At 47.9% G+C, this 25,083-nt stretch overlaps 2 protein-coding genes across 9 annotated transcripts; both read left to right on the top strand.

Moving 5' to 3' along the window:
- Window positions 1-81: 81 nt before the first annotated feature.
- Window positions 82-12,905, top strand: map7d2b (MAP7 domain containing 2b). 6 transcript variants are annotated; one of them, XM_062479677.1, is made up of 17 exons: window positions 82-233; window positions 749-844; window positions 1,284-1,349; window positions 2,366-2,526; window positions 5,254-5,368; window positions 6,965-7,054; window positions 7,841-7,930; window positions 8,130-8,203; window positions 8,315-8,436; window positions 8,552-8,739; window positions 9,119-9,257; window positions 9,455-9,635; window positions 9,772-9,876; window positions 10,144-10,207; window positions 10,823-10,991; window positions 11,313-11,632; window positions 11,951-12,905. In XM_062479677.1, exons 1-16 carry the CDS (start codon window positions 194-196, stop codon window positions 11,626-11,628), a joined length of 2,016 nt encoding a protein of 671 aa, XP_062335661.1. In that variant the 5' UTR covers window positions 82-193; the 3' UTR covers window positions 11,629-11,632; window positions 11,951-12,905. The 6 variants fall into 6 exon arrangements, with proteins under 6 accessions (XP_062335661.1, XP_062335660.1, XP_062335662.1 ...); XM_062479676.1 differs by having other exon boundaries at window positions 11,313-11,654; XM_062479678.1 differs by lacking the exon at window positions 1,284-1,349 and having other exon boundaries at window positions 11,313-11,654.
- Window positions 12,906-14,097: 1,192 nt separating this feature from the next.
- Window positions 14,098-24,885, top strand: zgc:112982 (uncharacterized protein LOC503771 homolog). 3 transcript variants are annotated; one of them, XM_062479400.1, is made up of 11 exons: window positions 14,101-14,384; window positions 15,005-15,048; window positions 15,210-15,881; window positions 16,342-17,409; window positions 20,358-20,527; window positions 20,673-20,790; window positions 20,915-20,984; window positions 21,395-21,534; window positions 21,714-21,828; window positions 22,185-22,299; window positions 24,378-24,885. In XM_062479400.1, exons 2-11 carry the CDS (start codon window positions 15,014-15,016, stop codon window positions 24,389-24,391), a joined length of 2,517 nt encoding a protein of 838 aa, XP_062335384.1. In that variant the 5' UTR covers window positions 14,101-14,384; window positions 15,005-15,013; the 3' UTR covers window positions 24,392-24,885. The 3 variants fall into 3 exon arrangements, with proteins under 3 accessions (XP_062335386.1, XP_062335384.1, XP_062335385.1); XM_062479401.1 differs by having other exon boundaries at window positions 15,002-15,048; XM_062479402.1 differs by lacking the exon at window positions 24,378-24,885 and having other exon boundaries at window positions 14,098-14,384; window positions 21,714-21,883; window positions 22,167-22,301.
- Window positions 24,886-25,083: the final 198 nt, after the last annotated feature.

Here is a 25,083-nt window from a genome sequence, read left to right as displayed (position 1 = left end):
TGCCACATTTACACGATGCACTGAATTACAGATCCCCGTGAGACGCTGAAAAGCATTTGGCCGCTCGCTCTCTCTCTCTTTCACCGAGAAGTCTGCTTCCGTTCAGTTCATAGCTTTCTGCCTTGATTTTCAGCTGGGCCTCCTAACAGTCTGCGGAAAAAGAGTATTGATTAGAGGCGTGGAAGAAGCAGAGATGACAGTCGCACCGGTGCTAGTTGGTCGTGAGATGACAGGTGAGGTCCGGTTTGAAATATAATGCGGTGGGGCTGGATATTTGTATTGATGTTGCTGTCATCTTTTAGCCTCAACTGGCATTTGTTATTACAATGATTCAGTAACGACATGCAGCATATAGTTAATTGATATTGTTACCATGCTCCATGATTCTATGTTTGATTGAAGAGATATTAGGATGTTCTGATGCCATGGGCATGATTTTACTTTGCATGGATTTGCATAAATTGACATATTAAATGAATCTGAGCACTGCGCGTGTGTTCGTTTAGGACAACATACCGTTGAACTGTCATACCAGCCGACAAAGCTTGTTAGTTTCTCTGTAATATGTTTCTTTGTTGTGTCTTGTTGCTTAGTTTTTGTCTGTTAAGTTATGGTATATGACAAGTCTCAATATGGCATGGATTTCTAAAACACTGCACGGGGCACCTGTGCGTGTAGCATGTCAACATACGCTGTTCGAGCAGTGGATGACTATGAATCATAAGTGATTACCATGCCCTCCATACAGATGCCCTGAGCCCTCCCCCAATCACTGGGACAAGGCAGTCCACCAGTGAGCTCACATCTCCTTCCAGAATGTCATCCAATCACAGCAGCCCAGCAGGTAAATAACCTCTTCATATACATTTCTAATGGGATATGTGCAGTGACTCTGTGTGGGGTGGTACAGCCACAAAGTCCTTACTACCACGAGGACAGATTAGCAGTCGGCTTTAGGTCTTGCAATGTTCCTGGGAGTAAAGACTGCCTGTAATCAAGAATCATGAAGGCGAGTCGTCACGTGTTGCCCATGACAGATTCAAAAAGCCATTTTAGATGAGCAATTCCCTCAAAGTGCCATTTTAGATTAGCCGTTCCGTCCAAGAGCCAATTATAGATTTGGGAGAACATGAGAGAGAGAGAGAGAGAGAGAGAGAGAGAGAGAGAGCCTCGTTTTGTGAAAAGCGTATCTTGGTCTGCCTCTACATAACCAGTCAGTGTGGAGAGTCATAAATCATAATTTTACCTACCTATACCCCCCCCCCCCCTTCACCATCCCCCAGGGTCGCCTCGTATGGACAGAACTCAGTCAGCGAAAGAGAGGAGGGAGGAGAAAGAGAAGACGCAGGGTATGAGTACCGCTCCAGCTGGAGGGGTGGCATGGGGTCTATCTGTCATCTGTCACCGTGCAGTGGGCTCTCCATCCCTCTTTTATCTCTCCTTCTATGTCCCTCTACATCTCGCACGCAGACACGCAGTCTGAAGCGAAGGAATTCTTGACTTGTGCTCACCCACAAGCTAGTTATGAACCGTGCATGTTAGTTTACGCAATTCACACGCCACACGTTCCATACGCAACGTATATGGAAACCTGAATGTTTTTGTGTGTGTGTGTGCATGTGTGCTTGCTTGCGTGTGTGTGCTTGCTTGTGTGCGTGTGTGTATGTGTGCTTGCTCGTGTGTGTGTGTGCGCTTGTGTGTGTGTGTGTGCTTGTGTGTGTGTGTGTGCTTGTGCGTGTGTGCTTGCTTGGTGTGTGCGTGTGCTTGCGTGTGTGTGTGTGTGCTTGTGCGTGTGTGCTTGCTTGGTGTGTGCGTGTGCTTGCGTGTGTGCGTGTGCTTGCGTGTGTGTGTGTGTGCTTGCTTGGTGTGTGTGTGTGTGTGTGTGTGTGTGTGTGCTTGTGTGTGTGTGTGTGCTTGCTTGGTGTGTGTGTGTGTGTGTGTGTGTGTGCTTGTGTGTGCTTGTGTGCTTGCGTGTGTGTGCGTGTGTGTGTGTGTGTGTGTGTGTGTGTGCTTGCTTGGTGTGTGTGTGTGTGTGTGTGTGCTTGTGTGTGTGTGTGTGCTTGCGTGTGTGTGTGTGCTTGTGTGCTTGCGTGTGTGTGCGTGTGTGTGTGTGTGTGTGTGTGTGTGTGTGTGTGCTTGGTGTGTGTGTGTGTGTGTGTGTGTGCGTGTGTGTGTGTGTGCGTGTGTGTGTGTGTGTGCGTGTGTGTGTGTGTGCGTGTGTGTGTGTGTGTGTGTGTGCGTGTGTGTGTGTGTGTGCGTGTGTGTGTGTGTGCGTGCGTGTGTGTGTGTGTGTGCGTGTGTGTGTGTGCGTGTGTGTGTGTGCGTGTGTGTGTGCGTGTGTGTGTGTGTGTGTGCTTGTGTCCAGCTCTCCCCGAGCTGCTGCGCGAGAAGGAGCTCCGCGCGCAGCAGCGTCTGGAGCGCAGCGCCGAGGAGCGCGGGAGGAGGATGGGGGAGCAGAGGAGGAGGGAGCAGGACCGCAGGGCCGCAGCGGAGGAGAAGAGACGCCAGCACGCCGAGGGCGAAAAGGTCAGAGGTCAAACGGATGACGCCGCAGTTCTGCTGGCGCCGCTCCTAACCCTGTGTCTCTACGTGTCTTCGTCTCCTCTCGATTATTTTGTCCAGTGCCTTTATTCATTCTTCATACTCGTCCCTTCCTAGCCTCGCGGCCATCTGCAGTCACTCTTGTGGGCAATGGGTTCTTTTCCCTGGCTCAGCTAGGCTCGTTTGTTCTCCCCAGATAGACAACCGTTTCCAAATGAAATGAAGCAGAACAAAAGAAAGTTGAACAGAGTTCTCCTGGGTAGCGAGAGCTGAACAGACAGGCTGTTTTCCATAACAGAACAAAACTGCTCGGGGTCGATATCCACGGTATTGATTAAACCTCGCCCAGGACAAATGCATGATCTCCACTGAAGACTTTTCCCCGCTGTGTGGGATAATGCTTATTGTCTGTCGGAATAATAGTTTGTTCTGCACACGCATAGATAACATATCTGGGTTTTCCTCTCTTAATTCTATCAGGTAGAACTTGAATGAGGATTTAAAGGTTTACATACAGTAGTTGATATGCGACTCAGTTGAAAATCTGTGTGTGCGTGTCATAAAGCTTACACACACCTCTACATTTCCTGTCTCCTGACGTGTCCGTGATTCTGGTTAGCATCTTTGTCGGTACCCAGCTGTTCCCAGCTGTTCCAAATGCTAAGCAGTTTTGATGTTTACCAGCCCCCTCTCTCCCAGTGACAGTAGAGTCAACCAGGGCTCAACCTCTGGAGGAGGATCAATCCATTCTCGGCTCATGGGGGTGTTTCTGTTTCTGAGCATTGATTTAGAGCATGTAATCTCAGACAACCCCCCGTCTTCCACCCTCATCCCCGATGCCTCGTACCCTCCTCCAACACCCCCTGTCACAGACCCCCCCCCCCCCCCCCCCTTCAGAAACACACATACTGACATTGATTGGGAGGCCTTTTGGGAAGCAAAATGACATCATCGCTAGTGTATCATGAGTCGCTTTCCTGGAATCCAACTTCATGTATACATCTGTTGAGTAGAATCCTTCACATAATTTTATGTGTATTTGTTTAGTGAACATCTTATGTTCTTATGTGTTACATTTGGTAGCTTGGTTCTCTCTCTCGGTAAAGGCAAGGTTGAGGATTTGAATAGAACATGGATTTGCATGGTGTAAAATATGTTGTTTGTTTTGAATGTAGGATAACTGGTCCATTTCAATAAAACAATAGCTCATAAAAGGTTTGATAATCTGAATGTGTTTACTGGGTGTAGAGTACTTCCCGGAGAGAGGTTTGTCTCTATGGAACCCAGAGACAGGTTCTTTTTGAGTCCTGGTTCTGTTTTGTCTTAGTTGCTTAGTCTGCTTTCACCTTAAATGACTCTGCTCCTCCTAATATCAGTGTCTCTCTCCCCTCTCTCAATACATGTTTCACTCTCCCTAAAGTTCTCTTTCAATCTGTTTCTCCATCACTGTTTCTCCTTTTCTTGTTCCACACTCTGTGTCTCACTCTTGTTTAATTTGACCTCTCTCCTTCTCTCTCATTTAATCCCCCTCTCATCGATCTCTTCACCCCACCCCCTCTCAGTTTTTCCCCTCCTCTCTTCCTCCCCTCCTGCAGTGCTGTGTGTGTGACTGCATTTAGGTTTGAACCCCCCCCTCTCCTCCAGAGGTGGGCATTCCCTTCCTTCTAATTCTGCATTCACCCCTGAGCTGCCAGGAGTTCTTGAATAAACACACACACACACACACGCACTCCATGAACTGCATCTCCATTATCTGCACTAATGTAGGTAATATTATGAATTGGAGATGAGAGACAGCAAGGAAGCATGGGATATGTCTGTCGCAGGTTAATTACATCAGAACAGAATAACAGAGATGGGGAGAGGGATGTAGAGAGGGATGTAGAGAGGGTTGGGTAGAGGGATGTATAGAGGGATGGAAGCAGCAAAAGAGAGGGGACAACAGAGAGAGAGAGACAGCTAACTGCGAAAGAGAAATAAAGGCTTAGGTTTTTGGATGCAGCCTGTATTGGTGCCTAGTCCTTCGGCGTGTCATGACGTTTTTGGGTACGTGCATGCATGCTCCCCTGCGAGAGCCTGTGTGCACGGTTTCATCGACCAGAAGGGGGATGGGAGGGGTGATGTGTTGTCCCTCTGTCTGGCTAAGTGCTATCTGAAATAGACTCAGTCATCATAGAGAGAGAGTGAGAGAGAGAGAGAGAGAGAGAGAGAGAGAGAGAGAGAGAGAGAGAGAGAGAGAGAGAGAGAGAGAGAGAGAGAGAGAGAGAGAGAGAGAGAGAGAGAGAGAGAGAGAGAGAGAGAGAGAGAGAGAGAGAGAGAGAGAGAGAGAGAGAGAGAGAGAGAGAGAGAGAAAGGGAGGGGTGAGCAGAAGGAGGGTGGGGTGAATGAGAGCAAAGGGAAGGAGAGAGGCAGAGAGCGTCAGAGGTACCTAGAGGGAGCAGCAAACAGAGAGAGAAAGAGAGAGAGAGAGAGAGAGGAAGAGAATAGGAGAACGGAGAGATCTTGTTTTATTCATCACGGGGGACAGAGTGAGAGAACGGAGCGAACGAACGAACCGTTTGGAGGAGAGCAGGGCGAGGTTGCTGCTGCTGCTGCTGCTGTGCGGTAACCATGGCGCATCTGTCTCCGTGCCCGTCGCCGGGCGCCCGTCGCCGTAGCGACGGCTCGGTAAGAGAGTGTCTCTTTTACCCTGTTTTGGAACGTAACGAGAAGGAGAGGCTGGAGGCCCTGGTTCGCCGGAGGGCAGGAGACCGAGACAGGAGGGGGGACGCCCTGGACAACAGGCCCAAGCGCTGGACCTGGGGAGGGCCACCAGGAGGGGTGGAGGGTGAGTACCCACACACTCACACACACACATGCAGGCCAGCAGGGAAGTAGGTTTTTAAAGGGCAAAGACAAGAGAGGGGAGATGGCTTTGAAGGGGGTCTTGTTGTTGGAGGTGGGGGGGGGGGGTGTAGGGGTCAGGAGGGGTGGGAGATATAGAGGGGTGGGGGATGGGAAAGGGTGGGGACTGATTAAAGAGATGGAAACAAGACATTGAGGAAAGACAGAGAGAGAGACGGAGAAATAGAGAGATGCAGAGATGGAGAGAGATGGAGTGACAGGGAAGTGGATCAATTAGAAAAATAAGAACAGAGGCAGAAAAAGAGCGATAGAGAGGTTTTGAAAGGGGGGAGAATAGGGGGAGGAAGACGAGCGACCAGGGAGAGAAAGAAAGAGAGGGGACAGAGGCTAGAAAAGGGTGTGGAGGCTGCAATGCAGGGGAGGACAGCGCTTTTGTCTTCAATTTCCTTTGAGAGAGACTGGATTGTGTTTTGTGTGTGTGTTCGTGGCTGTATGTGTGTGAGACGGCGACATGGTAAAAACATGTCGCAGACACATGTCACTGTTTGACAACAGTAAATGGATGGTGTGCGACGCTTGAACACATCAATTTGACTTGCCATCGATAAATGAATTTGAAGAATTGTTGAGTACAATGGACATGTGTGGGTTTGACTTTGGCAAGACAGTTAAGATTTGCAACCTGTTAACGTGTTACAGGTGTGTGTCTGGCTCCCTAGTGCTGTGTCTGAAGTGTGTGTGCGTGTGTGTGTGTGTGTCTTATCTCATCAAAGGTGCTGTGAAGAAGAGTGTGTGTGTAGATGTCTGAATGTGGTTTATTTCCTGGCAGTGCCTCAGCGGGCCTCCAGACCGGTATAATTCCCAGGATGAGATACGCATCTAACCTTGACAGAAAGAGAGGCCACACACATGTACACACACACATCTACGGGGGATATTTACTGTGTCTGTAAACACCCATCGGTGTGTTATTGTCTACCGCCTCGCGACTCATCTATGTCCTGTGTCACACACACAGATACACACGCACACAACCTCCGACACACTCTCGTACAGGGCCTAGCTAATGTGGAGGCATTGTTTTGGCTATATTTGACAGCATGTGTGTTTGGGTGCGTGTGTGTGTGTGTTTCCATGCTGCTGCTGCCGTCATGTAGCAGTGCAGTCGCCAAACTCAGTGGTGCGTCCATAATGCCATCAATTATTCACCTCGCATCCCCCCATCAGCTTGTCTGCTGCCACTGTTGACCTGAGATCTGTGGCCAGATCCTGTCTTCCTGGCTGCCCAGCGTTGGGGTGGAGGACCTGGTCTGGGATCAGTTCACTGTAGGCTTCACTGCAGCAGAAACAGCAGGCTCTCAGCTTACACAGTTGCACTGTATTAGAGGACATAGAGTTACTGACTGCAGGAATTGTGTGTGTGTGTGTCTGAAAGATCCATGTTTGTGTGTGTGTGTGTGTGTGTGTGAGAGAGAAATATCCATGTTTGTGTGTGTGTGTGTGTGTGCGTGCAGCATGTGATGATGAAAGGGAGAGTGTAATGCTTTGCTTTCTCTACTCTGCTACACCTGCTGCCCAGGTAACCCTAAGACCCCGCCCTCTCATGCCATTGGCTCAGCTCAGTCCAATGAGCTCCCTGCTGCTACCAGTCCCAGCCAATCCAGGAACGGTACATACCACCTCTTCCCCCCGTGTGTCACTCCCATCCTCCCCACACTCCCCGATCTATTCCTGCCTGCATGTGGATGTTCTTTTGTGTGTTTTTCTTTGAGAGTGGACTGCTGTATTCTGGAACATGAATGTGTGTGTTTGTGTATGATTGTATGTGTATTTCGTTTGACTGTGATCATTGTATACACACCCCGAGTGTGTATACAATACAAAGACCTGAATTTGTGTTTGTGAGATGTGTCTGTATGATGTTTTTAGTGTTTGATTCCGTAAAGAAACACCCACATGGTGGAGTAATCTAGTTTTTACTTTCCATCACACCATGGTGCTGAATGAACCCCTCCCCCCCAAACAGAACAAAGGTCTTGTGTATTTCCTGGCCTATGGCGATGTTTAGAAATCCCTAGATGAGAGACTGGCTGTATCTCAGTGGGGGGGTGGGCCTCCCTTCTCCCCCAGACCAGACTGCGCCTGGAGCAGTTTCCAGTACGCCCCCACTTCCACCCCACCCCCGCAGTTTCTCACCACAGACAAGAGAGACATTTCTCCTTCTGCATGTCCACACATTTGTGAGATTGGTTTCTGTCTTGGTTACCTTGGTGGTATTTGTGACTGTTTGTATTCTGGAGCGTTGACGTATGGGGTCGTAGTGGGATAACTGTTATCTGTTACAGCAAAAACAAATCAGGAACGCCCAGATAGTATGGAGTTTATTAGTATGTATTTATCAGTCACCTTGGAAACAAACGTTTCACTGACCTCTGACCTCCTCACCTGTCTGCAGCGTGTGACTTCCTGACTGCACCCCCGTCAGATCCACCAATCAGCAAACGTCTCTCTAACTCCTCAGCCAATCTGCAGTCACCAGACAGAGGTAGGGCGGAGTCAGACTAGCTTTGACCAGGCCCACAACCCAACACTCCATTCAGTCTTTCTGTTCAAAATAACCAGTGTGAGGAATGCTTGGTCCTTTTTTTTAAGGACCAAGCCTTTTTCAAGCACAATTCTGTATTTGTGTGTTTGTGTGTGTGTGTTTTCTTTATTTTGTGTGTGCCATTGTGTCCGTCTCCTAGCGTCGCCCAGTCCCCAGAGGGCCAATAGGAAGAGTGTGTCCGACGACACCAGAGGGGCCGCTAGGACACCAACGGTCCGTACAAACGCTCTCCACCCTCAGCTCACTACACCTGTGGCTTCACCTCTGGGGGCCTAGCTGAGGCCTAGCACAACGTCTGTGTATGTTTGTGCTGCTCTGTTACAGACAGAGAAGAGCCCCGCCCCCTGTGGGCCGGACTCTGCCATGAGGCGGCTGGAATCTCCGACCACGCCCACCCGAAGCTCCTCCCCCAGGGCTCAGAGCAAAGGCCTGGGAACGCCTAAGAGGTACACACACATAGTGATACACATACACACAAACGCACACACACAGTCACACACACAACAGAACCATGTGGGACGGTCGACAGCAAAGGTGACCCCCTGTCGCCTTGGTTTCCAGAGTCAGGTCCACCAAAAGCCGTGCCCAGTCTCCCTGCTCCCCCGGCCAGTACCCGCCCTCCCCCCTCCGACAGAGGGCGACCACCCCGGTCACCGATGGCAACCAGGACAGGGGTCACGCCGAGGGCAAAGGTCATGGAACCCTGGATAGGAAGATCCCTAAATCCACCAGCAGAGACCTTGGAGCAGGTACGAATGTGATACGTACTGTACAAATCCATCACATTTTATGTCCATTAGTAATTGAGTGATTGATAGTGTATCCTCCCAAAAACCGCCATCCATTAGTGCCCTGTCTGTGGGATGGCTGCTGATATGCTGATAGGCTGCTGATAGGATGGAGGCCCACAGACAGGTAGACAGACAGAGACAACAAGGAGGAGACTGCTGGCTCAGATGGATGTTCTGTCCTTGAGAGGAGAGTCTGTAACCTGAGCTACCCTTTTGTAGAGCACCACACACACACACCCATACCTCCCCAAGGTCGATAACCTCCGTCTCTCTGTCTGCACACTCCCTCTCCTCCCTCCTCTCTTCTCTCTCCCCCCCCCCCCCCCCCCACACACAGAGTCTCCTGGCACGCCCACGGGCAGGAATGTTGCCGGGACAACCGATGCGGAGGAAGCATCCAGGCTGCTGGCGGAGCGCCGGCGCCTGGCCCGGGTGCAGAAGGAGCAGGAGGAGAAGAGGAGGCAGGAGGATGAGAGGTGGGCTGGGGGGGAAGATGGGTGTGCTGGGGGAACAAGAAGGGCACTGAGGGCTGGGGGCTGGGGGGACGAGATGTGGGCTGGGGGGAAGAGGGGTGTGCTGGGGGAACAAGAAGGGCACTAGGGGCTGGGGGGATGAGAGGTGCTCGGTGACAGTAACCCAGGTAACCATATCGCTGACCTGCCTCTCTTCCCAGATTGAAGGCAGAGGAGGAGCTGAGGAGGCGGGAGGAGGCCCAGGAGCGGCAGGAGGCGGAGGCCCGCAGAGCAGAGGAGGAGAGAGAGAGGCAGGAGGTGGAGAGGAGGAACAAAGAGGAGGAGGACCGGAGGATGAAGGAGCGACGCTTGAGAGACATGCAGGACCAGCTGGACAGAGAGGTCAGGGGGTCAAGTTCATCTGTCAGAGGGCGTCTGAGCCCATTCATATGCCTCGTTTACATTTGGATATCAGAAAGAGAGGAACCTCATAGGTGTGTGTGTGTTTGTCCATGTATGTGTGTGTGTGTGTGTTCAGAGAGAGAAGGCATTCCTGCATGCCCAGAGGGAGGCGGAGAGGAAGAGACAGGATAGAGAACGTCGGCACATACAGGAGGAGCAGGAGAGACTGCTGAGAAAGAAGGTAACGCACACACACACTGACACACACACACACACTGATACACTCACATACACATACACACAGACCCACGCTGATAGACAACACATGCCCACATAAACACACGTTCACTAAGATGCACCCGCGCACACACACACACACACACACCGACACACACATTCAAACTGATAAAGCCACACAAAAGGCACGTCCACACCATCCTAGAGTACGGTCTCAGTGCAGTCCTGATGAAGCCTTTGGACCTGAGACATCTGAACTCCCTCCCTGCAGCGTATTGAGGAGATTATGAAGAGGACCCGGAAGACTGAAGCTGACTCCCCCTCCTCTGCACAAGGTACTCACACACACACACACACGCCGTCCTGATCTGACTCAGCTGCAGTGTGACTCAGCAGACTGAGAGGCTTGCAGCTCGAGAGCTCCCTCCGGTGGCTGTACAGGTGGGCTGAGCAGCAGACTGTACTAGACTTTACTAGACTGTACTAGGCTGCACTACCCTGCACTATGCTGTACTAGGCTGTACTAGGCTGCACTACCCTGCACTAGGCTGTACTAGACTGTACTAGGCTGCACAGGTGGGCTGAGCACAAGACTGCGTCCAGGGACACATGTTCCAGTCTGAACCCGACCCGAGTTCAAGAGTGCAGTAACCGAGTCCGACCCAAAGCCAACAGGTGTTCTGTATAAATCCGAACCTGAGCCGGGCCAGTTCATGAAAGCTGATGCACTGAGGTTGACACGCAGACAGTGAGTCCATCATGTGAAATATGTTTACACTATATTTTCACCCAAAAGAAACCGAAGCCCCACGTCAAGCAGGCGAGCCCAGCCTGTTGATCCGAACCCGGGGCGCCCCCCTGTGGTGCCCACTGCCTCACTCTCAGCTAAGCAGGCCTGAATCCCGGCCCACGGACACGTTCACAACTGTGTGTCCCTTCTCACCCCACAGGTGTGCCTGAGGTGAGGGGGCTGGCTGGAGGAGGGTACGAGGAGGATGCGGGGGCGGACGTTACACCCGTTCCAGCCCCACCGGACTCCCCCCTCATCACGCTGGGCCCGCTGGAGACTAAGAGCTGTGGAGATGAGCTCTCGGACGGCGTCCAGTCCATGGACGTTAGGTGGGCAGCATCTCTGATTGAGTCTGTCTGTCTCTCCGTCAAGTTCCTCTGGGCTGCCAGCCTGCCTCACATGCTGTCTATCTAGGGGCGTAGGTGTCGTTGTACAGTCATACATCCACTTTTGCAAAACGGCCAATCTGTCCCCCCCCACTTTTGATCCAGAAAAGCATATTAAACGGCCGCATCCTCACAAAAAAGCCGGAAAATCTCAAAACAGCCTACGCCCCCCCCCCCCGTGCCTTCCTCTCGAGTCTATAGGAGGTTTGTCATACTGTGGCAGCGCCCGTCGCTCTCTCACATCTCCCTGTCTGTCTCCTGCAGCCCAGTGTCGAGGGACGAGCTCATGAGCGCTCCAGAGTTCTCCCAGGAGGTCACCGAGGGGTTAAACAGCCTGAGCAACGTCCGCACCCTGGAGCAGCTGCTGGACCTGACCGCCCAGGGGCGCAAGCAGGAGACGGGGGTCGACTCCCACCCCTTCCCCAAGCTGAAGGCCAGCAGTGCTGCGGGGCTTGGGGACCTCAACAAGAACCTGCTGATCCAGGCCTACAACGCTGGCTCCTTCCCCAGCCCTGCCAGAGACTCCTCCCAGATACTCCATAGCCTCAGCTCCAGCCCTGGCAAACTGGACGTCCAGTAACCAGGTACACACACACACACATAAAGGTTGTTTTTTTTTTATCCTGGTGGGGCGTGGCCATTCACTCCCATTCAAAATCCTGTTATCCCTAACCACTAACCTCTAGCCTTATTGTTGTTAATGGTTTAATATTGTAACATGTTAGAATTGCATTAAGGGTTAAGATTGGGGTTAGGGGTTAGTGGTTAAGGATACATGTACAATTAACAATTGAACAATACTGTTGCACAATCTCTAACCACTTACCCCTTTTTCAATCAATCTATATTTCCCCACTCCTCTTTCTCAACTCCTCCTCTTCCTCTCGTCCTTTCTTCTACAGGGAACTGCTTGGGGCTGAAACTGGACTGGTACAGACAGGAGCCAGGAGCAACAGGGTGGTCTCTCCCCCTGGTCAGAGAGACCACCGTGAGAGACCAGGGTCTTCCTGTGCCTCCGCCCTCCCCCTCCCCCCCTCTCCCCCACCTCAGGGTTCGGGGGGGGTCGTTGGAGACCCTCCATCTGCACCATTACCCACCATCCCCTGCCCCCCCCCTCTTCCCCTGGCCTTCCTAACGAACAGCTGCTGAATGTGTGGGGTCTCATCCGTATCGACACACCTGCTGAATACCATGAAACAAACACACACACAATTATACTACAGGAAAGTAACGCTTTGAATCTCAGCCCTAGCTGCGTAATACTCTGTATGGATCTGTGTCCATTGTTGATGATGTCATCACTCTGCCTTTGGGCATTATGATGTGACATGATGTGACACAGTCTTATGTTAATAATATCCTGTAGCGTTTATTCTGTAAGGAGTTAGAATGACTGTTGTCATTCTGTTGCATCTTTAGAGGGGACTCTGTCTTCTGTAAATACGGTGGCCTGTCAAGGGGATAGTTCTAGGCTGTGGTTGTTGCTGTCTAACTAACTACTGTTTGGAGTTGATTTCTGTCCATGTTTATGATCGTGTGTTCACACGCCCAAACTGTCCTGCTGTACGCTTGACAGTTGGCATCCTTGACTATTTAACTATATGCAGCATTTTAGTTACTCAATCTGCTATCGATTCGTTGGCATCCCGCATCTGAAGAAAGTGGATACCATCGTATGAGAAAAAGCCTGGCTTTGTCGGTTTATGTGCTTTCACATCATTGATTTTGTGAGGATGTAAAGGACCTGCAGATTAACAGTGCTCCATGGTGTGGAATTGGTGTGGAAAATAATCTGTGCAAAAAGTTGTGGCGGTTGTTCTGTATTTTTATTTGCAGGCTCAGAATTATAGAAAATATAGATTATAGAAGAGCAGTGATGTGTATGTGTGGACTGTGTAACGGCTCTAGCTGTAGTTTAATGTGCACTGTTCTAGTTGTGTTGCACCACGAGAATCTGAAGATGCTTATCTCTGCTCCTGTTGGACAAAACTCTTACTCTGCATCTCAAAATACCCAGTAACTGCAGGTTTAACCTATGTAATATGTGGGGACATGTGTCTTACCTGTCAACTATCAACCATCCATCAACAGCAGCACCTTAACATCACAACTCTGCCTTTTCAAACGTAATGCAGATCGCACTACTTAACAGCTCTGCTGCTTTCAAAGAATCAAAGTTGACTACAATGGTGTTTTCACATGCTCTTTTTAATGTAAAAACTCAAATTTACAGTAACTGTACTTTGCTCTCAGGGTATGTAGAGCACAGCATGTGTGCTCATCCTGTTGTTCCAGGGAATCGGACATAATATGTTCGATGGCTGTAGAGAGGTATGTCCTCAACAGTGAGGTAGAAATTACATCTGTTTATAATTGCTGTCTTCAGTATTACGGAGTTGCAATATCTGTCTCACTCGTTCATTCATTTCCCCCAGATGCTGTTGATATGCATTGTATCATAACGGTCCACCTGCCTTTCATGGCTTGTATACAGAGTGAAAGATTATGGCCAGAATGTTAATCACAATGTCACTAAACACAGATGTCACTGCAGCTGGTAAATTATAGATGTGGTGCATGGATATATCTGCTGATAAATAAACAATAAAATCTCATCAATACATTTACTAGTCTTTCTGTGTTATCGTGTTGAATCAGGTTATATTTAGAGGTACGGGCAGACAAACCAGTTGGCCTACAGAGCAGGGGCGAATCTAGGTTCCCACTTTTGGGGGGGCTAAGCCCCTAGATAAAACCTATTATTTTTCCTGTGACCCAGCAAAACTAGGGGGGTCGGGGGCATGTTCCCCCAGAAGATTTTTTTTTAAATATCCTTTTAAATAGTGTCCTCTAGTGGGATTTAGGAAGAGAAATTAACAAATTTAGATTTAAAATAGAAAATAAAAAAATTATGATTTTTTTTGGGGGGGCTAATGAAACTTTTAGATACGCCCATGCTACAGAGCCATGGAGAGATATCTCTCTTCCTCTATTTCTCTGGCCTGACGCAGACATTTTCGACGGTCGCACGGTGGCGGTACTCTTCCTATCCGGCATGTTTTGGTCTCTGATGAAAACACTTCCGGGGTATCTGTTTGGAACCGCGAGCTGAACGAAGACGACCACTATGTGTGCATGTTTTCGGTTTCTCAACATTAAACATTAGCTCTAAGGACTATAGAAATATTAACTTGTCATTTGTCCAATTACTATATCGTGTCGGTTGTTTTGCAGCCAGGGTTTCTTTTCCGTTTCTAGGACCGTGCACTGAGTTAGCTTTTAGCTAGCTAGCTGGTTCAGTCGTTTGCTGAATTCTAACTACTGTATATTGTTTGGGTAAGTCTGCATGCTTCCCACTAAAATATTTGTATTCGATTGTTTGTTGTTTTGCTATATTGTAATGATATAAATACGATTTGTACATTTGTTTTTTCTATTTCAAAATACATGATCTATATGGTAGCATATTCACTACAGTGCATTTATTAGCTAGCGACTGGTAGTCTCGTTACTTTGCTGTTACAATAAATGTTCACTTACTATAATACGCAATCGTTGTGTAGATGATTTTTTACGATTTGCAAAGTGAGGGGTTATCTACACAGGTCATTGTAAGGATATTGTATACCTAGCTCTAGCACTAGCTAGCTATAGCAGTGGTTCCCAACCCTGGTCCTCAGGGCATCCTGTCCTGCCTGTTTTAGATGTTTCCCTGCTCCAACACACCTGATTCAAATGAATGGGTCGTTGTCCAGCTCTTCAGAAGCCTGCTTATGACCATTCATTTGAATCAGGTGTTTTGGAGAATGGAAACATCTAAAACAGGCAGGACGGGGTGACCTGAGGACCAGGGTTGGGAACCACTGCTAGAGCTAGCTAGTGCTAGAGCTAGCTATCAACGTCTAAATCAACGTCTGTAAATTTACAGTTTTTCTTCGTTTTGTTTTGCACAGTAGGTGATCAAAATGTCAAGACCAAAATCGCCTCAATATCTTCACAGGTAAAAAAAAGTTTATGAAAATATATTCAAAATATTAATATATAGACATAATAAATAGCATTGTGACATTGTAATAAACAGTTAATTTAGGTAACATCATGTGACATCCTAAAAGCTGTTTGCAAGCACTAAGAATGCATTTCAAATGTATCTTTGTACAGAACGAGCCCCAGAAGACGTGAAGGCAGAGGAGGCCGTTCTCAGCGGTTTCCATGGGACGACCCTGACTTTGACTCCCAGAGGGTTCAGGTTAACCTCGAAAGGGTCCCCTGGAAGGAAATTCCAGAGGACCGAAGAGAGCGCTTCACGGAGGACATCCACCCTGAGGCCCGGAGAAGACCGCCTCTTTCCCCAGACCACCACCGGCCTGGGCATCCTCCTAACCTCCGTCTGAAGGAGTACCATCGCAGGACCCTCTCACCGTCTCACGAGCTGGGCTACGCCCAATGCAGGAGGCTCTCTCCTAAACACAAGCTCGACCACGAGGAAGGAGATGGTCGAGGAAGAGACGGATTCAGAGAAGACTACGGAAGGTTTGAAGGAAGGGATCCAAGTTCTCACTCTCCTCAGCGTATTCCCAGGGAGAGGTTGCCTTCTGTGGCCATGTCGCACTCGCACCATCCCTGTGACCTCAAGAGAGACCCGAGCATGGGTTGGAGGAGAGAGGACCAGATCAGAGGGCAAGGGAGATCCAGGGAACGGAGCCCGAGGGAGAGTTTTCATGACCAAGGAAGAAGTCAGGGGAGGGACAGGGGAGGGGTAGAAATGCATGTTCCATTTGAAGACAGGCGGAGAGAGGATCTGCCAAGAGAGAAGAGCCCACACTCAGACAGGTACAGGAAGGATGAAGTAGTGACCCCTAGGTAAATTACGGACTGCATAGTCCGTGGTGTTTTGTGATCAGAGCCAAAGAAGAAGAACAGGGAGGAAAATTCTACTTTCCTAACCGTAGTGTTATAATGATGTAACGTTTCTTCAAGATGTTAGTTACATCTAACACAAAATGCTTATATTTGATCACGTCTGTAGTGCATGTTTGTACGGCTTCAATTAGTTTAGTCAGTTATATAATGTTCCTTGACCTTCTGCATTCGGCGAACTTCTTTATCTATTAACTTAATCTAATAACTCATCACCTTAAGACTTCTCTCTCATGAATGCAAATGACACATTTTCTTGAATACATCAATCGAAAACAAATGTCACATAATATAACTGACAACCTTAATGTAGTTCAGTCCCATTTTCCTGTGCCATTGTTGAACAACTTCACCTGCTCTTATGTCAACACAGGTACGTGAGGGACTCAGAGTTTAGAGAGCGGCCCCGCTTGCTGGATCGGCCTTTAGAGGGTTTTGAAGGAGGCCCAGGGGACCACTGGGGCACCCAAGGAAGCTTTGTCAGGGAGCCATGCCCCCTTATTGTGGAACATGATCATGGCAAGATGACCAGTGGAGGTCCACCACGAAGGGAACCAGCAGAGGATCAGAGAAACCGAGGCCCAGGCCGTTACCGAGGCTCCGACAGGAACATTGACTATGGTCGAGAGGACCCGCAGCATCGGGTCGGATCATCGCAGGAGAGATTCAGAAAGTCCAATGTTAGTGAAGAGGGCAGAGGTCACCCCGTTCATGAGGCCAGGAGAAGCCCGATTAATCCCGTTGCCAGGAGAAGCCCGATTAATCCCGTTGCCAGGAGAAGCCCGATTCGTCACAATGAAAGGAGAAGCCCGATTCGTCACAATGAAAGGAGAAGCCCGATTCGTCACAATGAAAGGAGAAGCCCGATTCGTCACAATGAAAGGAGAAGCCCGATTAATCATGATGGCATAAGAAACCCTGTCTACCCTGAAAGTAGTAGCCCTATGGGTGTCCAACTTGGCAGAAATGGTCCAATGGGACAGCGGGACAGAGGTAGCCAAGGACACAGGGGCCGGGGAAGTCTGGCTCAGAGGGGCAGAGGGAACCTTTCACGGGGTGGAAGGATGGAAACGGGCCCCTCTAGGAACCAGCCCCACCCACAAACGTTCCCTCGTGGGCGATCACATTCCCCTCAGGAGCACCAAAGACCGGGTTTTCGATCCAGAGATCCATCCTGGGACGTCAATCCCAGAGAGGAGGAATCTGATTGGGTGCAGAAACCCCCAAAAGTACCTAGGTTGGAGCCAGGCAGGCCTAGAGGAGCAGGCCGGCCACCACTAGAAGGCAGGATGGGTCCTGGATTGTCAAGAGAGAGGGACCTCAACCCACGTTGGAATGCACACAAAAAAGTCGGCGATGCTAGAGTCCTCAGACCGGATGCCGTAGAGGAGGAAACGCTCACCATCAAAGTGGACATGAACCGAACCATGGGCCAGAACAGGTAAAGTATATCCGACCTCAGCTTAAAGGGCCATGGGTGAAAGTTCATGCTACCGTTCAAGACCACCATAGGATGCTATTGGGAGATTTGGAGGCTGTTGGAAGAAGGAAACAATTTTGAAATGCCTTTATTGTCAGGGCACGGTCAAAAGAAACCTTTCAAACCGATGCATTTTGGCATGAAGTCTTCATCAGGCAATCAAACACAGCTCAGAGAACAACTGGAAACAGGATTCTGTCTGCAACAGATACTCAACAAATGGATGAGATTTTACAAGACAAAAACTGGAGTTGTTTTGGTATCCATGCTCAGGTGGAGCCTCGCATGATGAAGTCTTGGAATCCACCAACAGCACACCATCTTCATATCTCGAGGAAGGAGCAAGACATATAAGCAACTCATTCCGTAACATGATCTACAAGATGATGCTATTCAGAATCAGATGTGCATGTGATCCTCTTTAGGAAGAGTCAATATTGACATAATCATTTGACACATCTTTCCATCTCGAAATCGAAATATATCGCAACCACCAGTGGAAGCACTGAATGGCACTGGACAACTCTCCTCTATCAAGGACCTGGAATACAACCAGCCCATTTATGAAGACCAGCCAAGTGTCAGACTTCTTCTGCCTTTGAGTACATCTCATTATACATTGCTGAAATAGAAAACATCCTGCATTGGTAAGTCGAGCAAGAGATTGGACGAAGAGTCGGACCGCTCTGCTCGGTAAACAGCACAACAATTAAGGAAAATACAGGATTTGATTACTGACTGGATGACTAAGCACAAGAGCGTGTTGGTTACTGATCATTCACATCATCAAGAGCCACAGAAGAACCTTCACACCAGTGGCCATGGAGGTCCAATGTGTTACGACTGTTTGGGGCATCTTTTTGGGGTAAGTTCAAAATTGACATGATGAAATGAATTGACTGAAACAATAGTACGACACAAGGATGCGTGGAAGAGCATCTGGATGACTGTCAGGTAGATCAGAGTTTGTGAACTGGATTCTGGGTCCATGTGAAGTGGAAAATGTCGGGGTTCCCTGCTAGCAGCAGAACAAGTCTGGTTAAGTACCACACAACTACTAGCTATAAGCATATGTCCATCAGTACGCCCAGCCTTTTTTTATATATTCATATTTTTGGTAATTTCATATTTTATTGGACAGTGAAAGTATGAGAGACAGGAAAGGTGGGGAAGACATTTAGATAATTTCTTGGGCCGTATTCAAATTTGCACCTCCGCGGCAAGACCTCAGCACATGCGCAAAGCGGACTTAACTGGTGAAACATCAAGGCGCTCCTTGCCTTCTGAAGAACTTGTAAACTATGAGACTTGTCCACATATTTCTCCTTGACGCTATCAAGCTTTGCAAGGACACCACTAGAGAATGCAAGTGAAGCTTGGAACTGGGTGGAAAATTGGAAGAAGAGAGATGACGAAGATGCGTCACAACAGAAGCCAATCAGTGGGTCTTGCATGGCCAAGAGGAGCACTGACCAGTCCTTGAGGAGACCCCATCTGCTGAATCCAGATTAAAGACGTCCATGCGCTTTTCATGTCTGTGGAAAAACAATGATACAGAGACATTTTCATTCTAGCAACAAGAGGCTTAATCACTGAAGCAAATTTGGGGTCCAGAAGATTTGACTCATGTCTGGTCCTGCTTGCGATCCTCACGCAGACGGACCAGGTTGCACACATACCTGCACTGCACCAAAACAGGCACGATCAAGGAGCACAATCCCAAGACTTCCATCCCATCAAGGCTGTATGAAGTAGGTTTCAATGTTACTGGAGACCTGGAGTATCGTCAGGACAAACTTTAAGGCAACGACAGCAATTTGCACTCTCCAAGGTTTGAACCATGTAACTCAGTGGAAGATCATCACACACGCAGTGGGACTGGCCTGGCCACTGGATGGGGAAGAGTGTTTCTTCAGGTGCAAGATGAGATTCCTTCCACGATTCATTCCTTGGAACATTTGTTGAAGATTGAAAAAGAACGTGTGGTGGATGGCAGTCCGACCGTAGAAGCTGATGGCAGCCACTTTGCTTCGTTGTAAATTGTACGAAGAAACACTTCAAACCATGTAACGATGTAAGTCGAGGGATCAAATTCAAGGCCTGTTGCAAGAGGCCCAAGTTTTCCTAGGAATTATGAGTACAGCATCGGCATGCGTTTAGATGCCAACCCAAGATGTCTGACTTTGAAAAACGTTTATTTTGTGGATCAGTGATGTATGGCGAGCTTGCCATCCCCTGAACATCCCCCAGTAATTGCTGCATAGCAATGGATATTCGGAGGAGACTGGAACAAGCATCAGTGGGGATTAAACATGGTTATCCAGTGGATGAGAAGGTCCTCCGCATTGTACAATGTACTGAGCACTCGTTATATCAAGATGCGGCCACCAGAAGTGACAAGATCCACATTTAGCACAAGATGTCAGTGGAAGAGCTGACGTTAACCACAACCATGGATATTAGTTTGGAAAAAAGCATGAACTTTCACCCTCCCTTCTTGAAACATCTTGTGCACAGGAAGGCATGTCCGACACAGTGTGTTTTGTTGCGGGGGGGGGGGGGGGGGGCTGCAAAACAATAATAAATTGAGTTAGTGAAAGTGAGTTCCCTCAATTTAGATTACTTTTAGATTACACAATTTACAGCACTAATGTTGAATATACCAGCTAATGAGTCAGTTTACCCTGAGCTGTTTACCAAAGGTAAGTTTATTTGGTAAGGTACGGTACATCATTTATTATGTGTGTTCTTATTGAAACAAAAGTATGGTGATGGCCTGTCACAATTACTCTACACGGTGACGAATGCATGGTAGGAACGAGGTCAGCTGTGATGTTGATTTGAAACTGAGCCCATTCTCCCAATACTGTTGATTTCCATAGCTGATTTCCCTCTTCTCCTTCCTGTAGCAAACTGTGCTACTCCTCAGACAGACAGCTGTCTCTGGACCTGGTCAACGTCGGCCGCCAGAGACTCGACTTCCTGCCCATGATGGAACATTCTGGAACATACCGAGAGAACTCCATGCACTCTGGAACCTTTGCCCAGGAGATCATCACACTTGTGCACAAAGTTAAGGGTTGGTACATTAAAGAGTTACCTACACACACACACCCCAAATAACTATCTCTTAAGTCAAGACAAACACAAATCTACTGACACCTCAGGCACTGTATGCATCCATGGTCAGGTACTGAAAAATCTCAATGTTCTTTCCTCCCCAGAACACTATTTTAGAGGAGATTGTGTAACCCTCAATGAGCGCTTCTCCGTGCCCCAAAAGGGTGGTTTACGTGCAGAAGCGAAAGTTGAGGTTGAGCCAGAGAGGCCCACGCTGAACAGGTGCATCTCGTACACCTCTTATCAACCTTCAAACTCGGATGATCTGACATTGACACGGATAACTAAGAGTGACAAACCTCCATGGTGCCATCTATCCTCCATGTTCTTTCTCTTTCGTCTCCAGGCGTTTCAACATGAACATGAACAAGATGGACCCTGACGTTGAGCCTCTCTTCGACGCGGGCCACATGCAGGTACAAATCACAGCGTCACTCAAACAGACTGCAGGATCCAGTCGCCAAACATTTGTAACCATCTGTGCGTAATGGGCATAGCTCAGTGGCAGAGCATTGGACTGGTTCAAAGCATGTACTAAATGAATACATTACCTGGACAAATGCAGTATATCTCCTTACATCTCCAGTGCTGTACTGCTCCACTGCAGAGATGTGCACCTTGCTCAGATGCTACAACTGTTGTGTCTGTGTAGGGGGTTTATATGGGTGGATGGATCTTAGAAATGCATCAACATCATGTTTGTATGGACATATGGCGTATATGGGACATGTGTAATGATTGTTTTGGATGATCGACACTCTTATTGCTATGTGGGATGATAGATGAATAGATGCATCATCTGATTGATAGTGTGTGTGTTTGAAAGCCCGCTCCGAGGCAGCGTGTGGTGAGTGACCCTGGGGACCTGAGGCACGACCTGGAGAGGAGGAGACAGGAGAGGCTGGAGGGAGTGAAGGTCACCATCCCTGGTGGTGGCCTCTCACAGCGCCCCCTAGGGCCCAGCAGGTAACATTGCACACTGGAAAACACTTGGATCATATTAAAAAAGGTTAATAATTGCATATAATTATTACATTTTAAAATTATAATGATTATATAATTGATATATATTATATATCATTATATTATATAATATTATATAATAATTCATATATACATGTTTTATCTACACATCTCGTCCACAGTGAGCTGAATGAGCCTGATGAGGGGATGGATCTGGAGGAGGAAGATGAGGGCTTCTCAGGCTGGCGTGGAGACGCTGGACAGGGGAACAGATGGGATGGACACATGCTGAGAGACGTGGGTGTTAGAAAAAGATAATGAATTCACTAAAACTGTAATAAGATCTCGAACTGTGTGAACTGTGTGTGCCCCGGTAGCTCACTGCATAAGTGCGCATACGGTGTAGGCTGAGGCCTTACTGCAACCACCTGGGTTTGAATCTGGCCTGGGCCTTTTGCTGCATGTCTTCCCCCCCCTCCCCCCTCTCTCTCTCTCTCTCTCTCTCTCTCTCACACACACTGTCTCTCTCTCTCTTTCTCTCACACTGTCTCTCTCTCTCTCCCTGCCTTTCCTGTTACACGTCACTTAAAAACTGTCCAATAAAGCAGGAAAATGCTAAAGATATATCTTAAAAGGTTTCCCCCCATCTCTAGCATCAGAGGAAAGGAGGTCCGTTACGACCCAACACGGGTCCCCAGCGGAGAAACAACCGACCACCACATCGCAACCGCCCTGGACCAATGAGGCGACAGAACCGCAACGTCGACGGTTAGTGCTGCTCAGTCATACACACAAGAATATATACAGTCAGGTCCATAAATATTTGGACATTGACACAATTTTCATCATTTTGGCTCTGTATACCACCACAATGGATTTGAAATGAAACAATCAAGATGTGCTTTAAGTGCAGACTTTCAGCTTTAATTTCAGGGTATTTACATCCAAATCAGGTGAACGGTGTAGGAATTACAACACCTTTGATATGTGGCCCCCCCCTTTTTAAGGGACCAAAAGTAATTGGACAATTGGCTGCTCAGCTGTTCCATGGCCAGGTGTATGTTATTCCCTCATAAAGGGAGTTTGTTATTTCATTGACAAGGAGCAGATAAAAGGTCTAGAGTTCATTTCAAGTATGGTATTTGTGTTTGGAATCTGTTGCTGTCAACTCTCAATATGAAGTCCAAAGAGCTGTCACCATCAGTGAAGAAAGCCATCGTTAGGCTGAAAAATCAAAACAAACCTATTAGAGAGATAGCAAAAACATTAGGTGTGGCCAAATCAACTGTTTGGTACATTCTTAAAAAGAAAGAACGCACTGGTGAGCTCAGCAACACCAAAAGACCCGGAAGACCACGGAAAACAACTGTGGTGGATGACAGAAGAATTCTTTCCCTGGTGAAGAAAAACCCCTTCACAACAGTTGGCCAGATCAAGAACACTCTCCAGGAGGTAGGCGTATCTGTGTCAAAGTCAACAATTAAGAGAAGACTTCACCAGAGTAAATACAGAGGGTTCACCACAAGATGTAAACCATTGGTGAGTCTCAAAAACAGGAAGACCAGATTAGAGTTTGCCAAAAAACATCTAAAAGAGCCTGTACAGTTCTGGAACAACATCCTATGGACAGATGAGACCAAGATAAACTTGTACCAGAATGATGGGAAGAGAAGAGTATGGAGAAGGGAAGGAACTGCTCATGATCCAAAGCATACCACCTCATCAGTGAAGCATGGTGGAGGTAGTGTTATGGCGTGGGCATGTATGGCTGCCAATGGAACTGGTTCCCTTGTATTTATCGATGATGTGACTGCTGACAAAAGCAGTAGGATGAATTCTGAAGTGTTTCGGGCAATATTATCTGCTCAGATTCAGCCAAATGCTTCAGAACTCATAGGACGGCGCTTCACAGTGCAGATGGACAATGACCCGAAGCATACTGCGAAAGCAACCAAAGAGTTTTTTAAGGCAAAGAAGTGGAATGTTCTGCAATGGCCAAGTCAATCACCTGACCTAAATCCAATTGAGCATGCATTTCACTTGCTAAAGACAAAACTGAAGGAAAAATGTCCCAAGAACAAGCAGGAACTGAAGACAGTTGCAGTAGAGGCCTGGCAGAGCATCACCAGGGACGAAACCCAGCGTCTGGTAATGTCTATGGGTTCCAGACCTCAGGCTGTCATTGACTGCAAAGGATTTGCAACCAAGTATTAAGTGACAATTAGATTTATGATTGTTAGTTTGTCCAATTATTTTTGGTCCCTTAAAAAGGGGGGGCCACATATAAAATGTGTTGTAATTCCTATACCGTTCACCTGATTTGGATGTAAATACCCTGAAATTAAATCTGAAAGTCTGCACTTAAAGCACATCTTGATTGTTTCATTTCAAATCCATTGTGGTGGTATACAGAGCCAAAATGATGAAAATGGTGTCAATGTGTCAGTGCATTCACGTATGCAAGTGCTCCAGTTTCAGATAACCTGCTTACATTTTCACGGTTTGGAGCTATTAACACCTGTGCTTGTGTATATATAGTCCTGTTATGCTGCGGCACCCGGCCCTGTGATGTAAAAGTGATTTCTCTTTGCTGCCCTCCTGTCTTGGGAGTTGGCTGGTACCCGGTGAATCAGATTTAGTCTCGGCCGCTGTGTCACTGTGTGAAACACACCCCTGACCTTGTGACCTTTGCCCTTGGAAGGGTATTCCTGCTGTATCTTAATAATATCTCAGCCAATCCGATCATCTCTTGTCCTTCTCTGGCCAATCCGCTCACCTCGCCTGCCCTCCAACTGTGAGAACAGTTAGAGCCATAGCCGGCCTCTGACCTATTTGATCTCTCTCAGGTGTCAACTGGTGATTGGTGTTTTAAGATGGATCACACAGTGAACACTGCTGACGGACTGAGAGGACTCATCCAGCCAATCTGACGCATTAGGTAACACCAATAATCAAAATGACTAGGGTTTACTGTTGCCCTTTCTACCAGACTTCAGCCGGGGTGACCCTTTTTCATTTATTTTTAGTTCAGGTCAGTCTTGATGCCTTAATGTGAAAGAAATGAACTACATGATTTCCCCTGGCAGTTCCATGTAGTATTTTGTCATATACGCTGCTTATCTTTTATTGTAAAATGTTGTCGAATGCGTTTTATTTGGTTTAAAGAAGGAAACGTTGACGTGGCACTGTCATTTCCTAGCACTGTTGTTGGCAGTTGATGGTTATCTCCTGTATTTTAGCTGTGATGTCAGCTTGGCTGACGTCTTTGTTTGACCCGTCTGGTTTTCTGTGGCAGATGTTCTATACTCTGCATATGAGATGTCTATTCAATAAAATATTAGATTTCTCAAATAACATGACACGTGACGATTTTTTGCATTTTATCTGGCATTTTAACTGCATTTGCGATCCCAGTACATAACATATTCTGAGATTTATTTTTGCAATGAGTATTGCGAGAGACAGCCATGTACAGTAAAGCCAAGTGTGACACTGGTATATTAACCGCTGTGCTGTAAATTAGGATGGATCTGCCCTATGTGTGTCAGGGGT

The sequence above is a fragment of the Osmerus eperlanus genome, chromosome 15 (assembly GCF_963692335.1).
Source record: "Osmerus eperlanus chromosome 15, fOsmEpe2.1, whole genome shotgun sequence".
NCBI lineage: Eukaryota > Metazoa > Chordata > Actinopteri > Osmeriformes > Osmeridae > Osmerus > Osmerus eperlanus.
The sequence above is the reverse complement of the archived record's forward strand: the minus strand, read 5'-3'. Positions and strand labels throughout refer to the sequence as shown.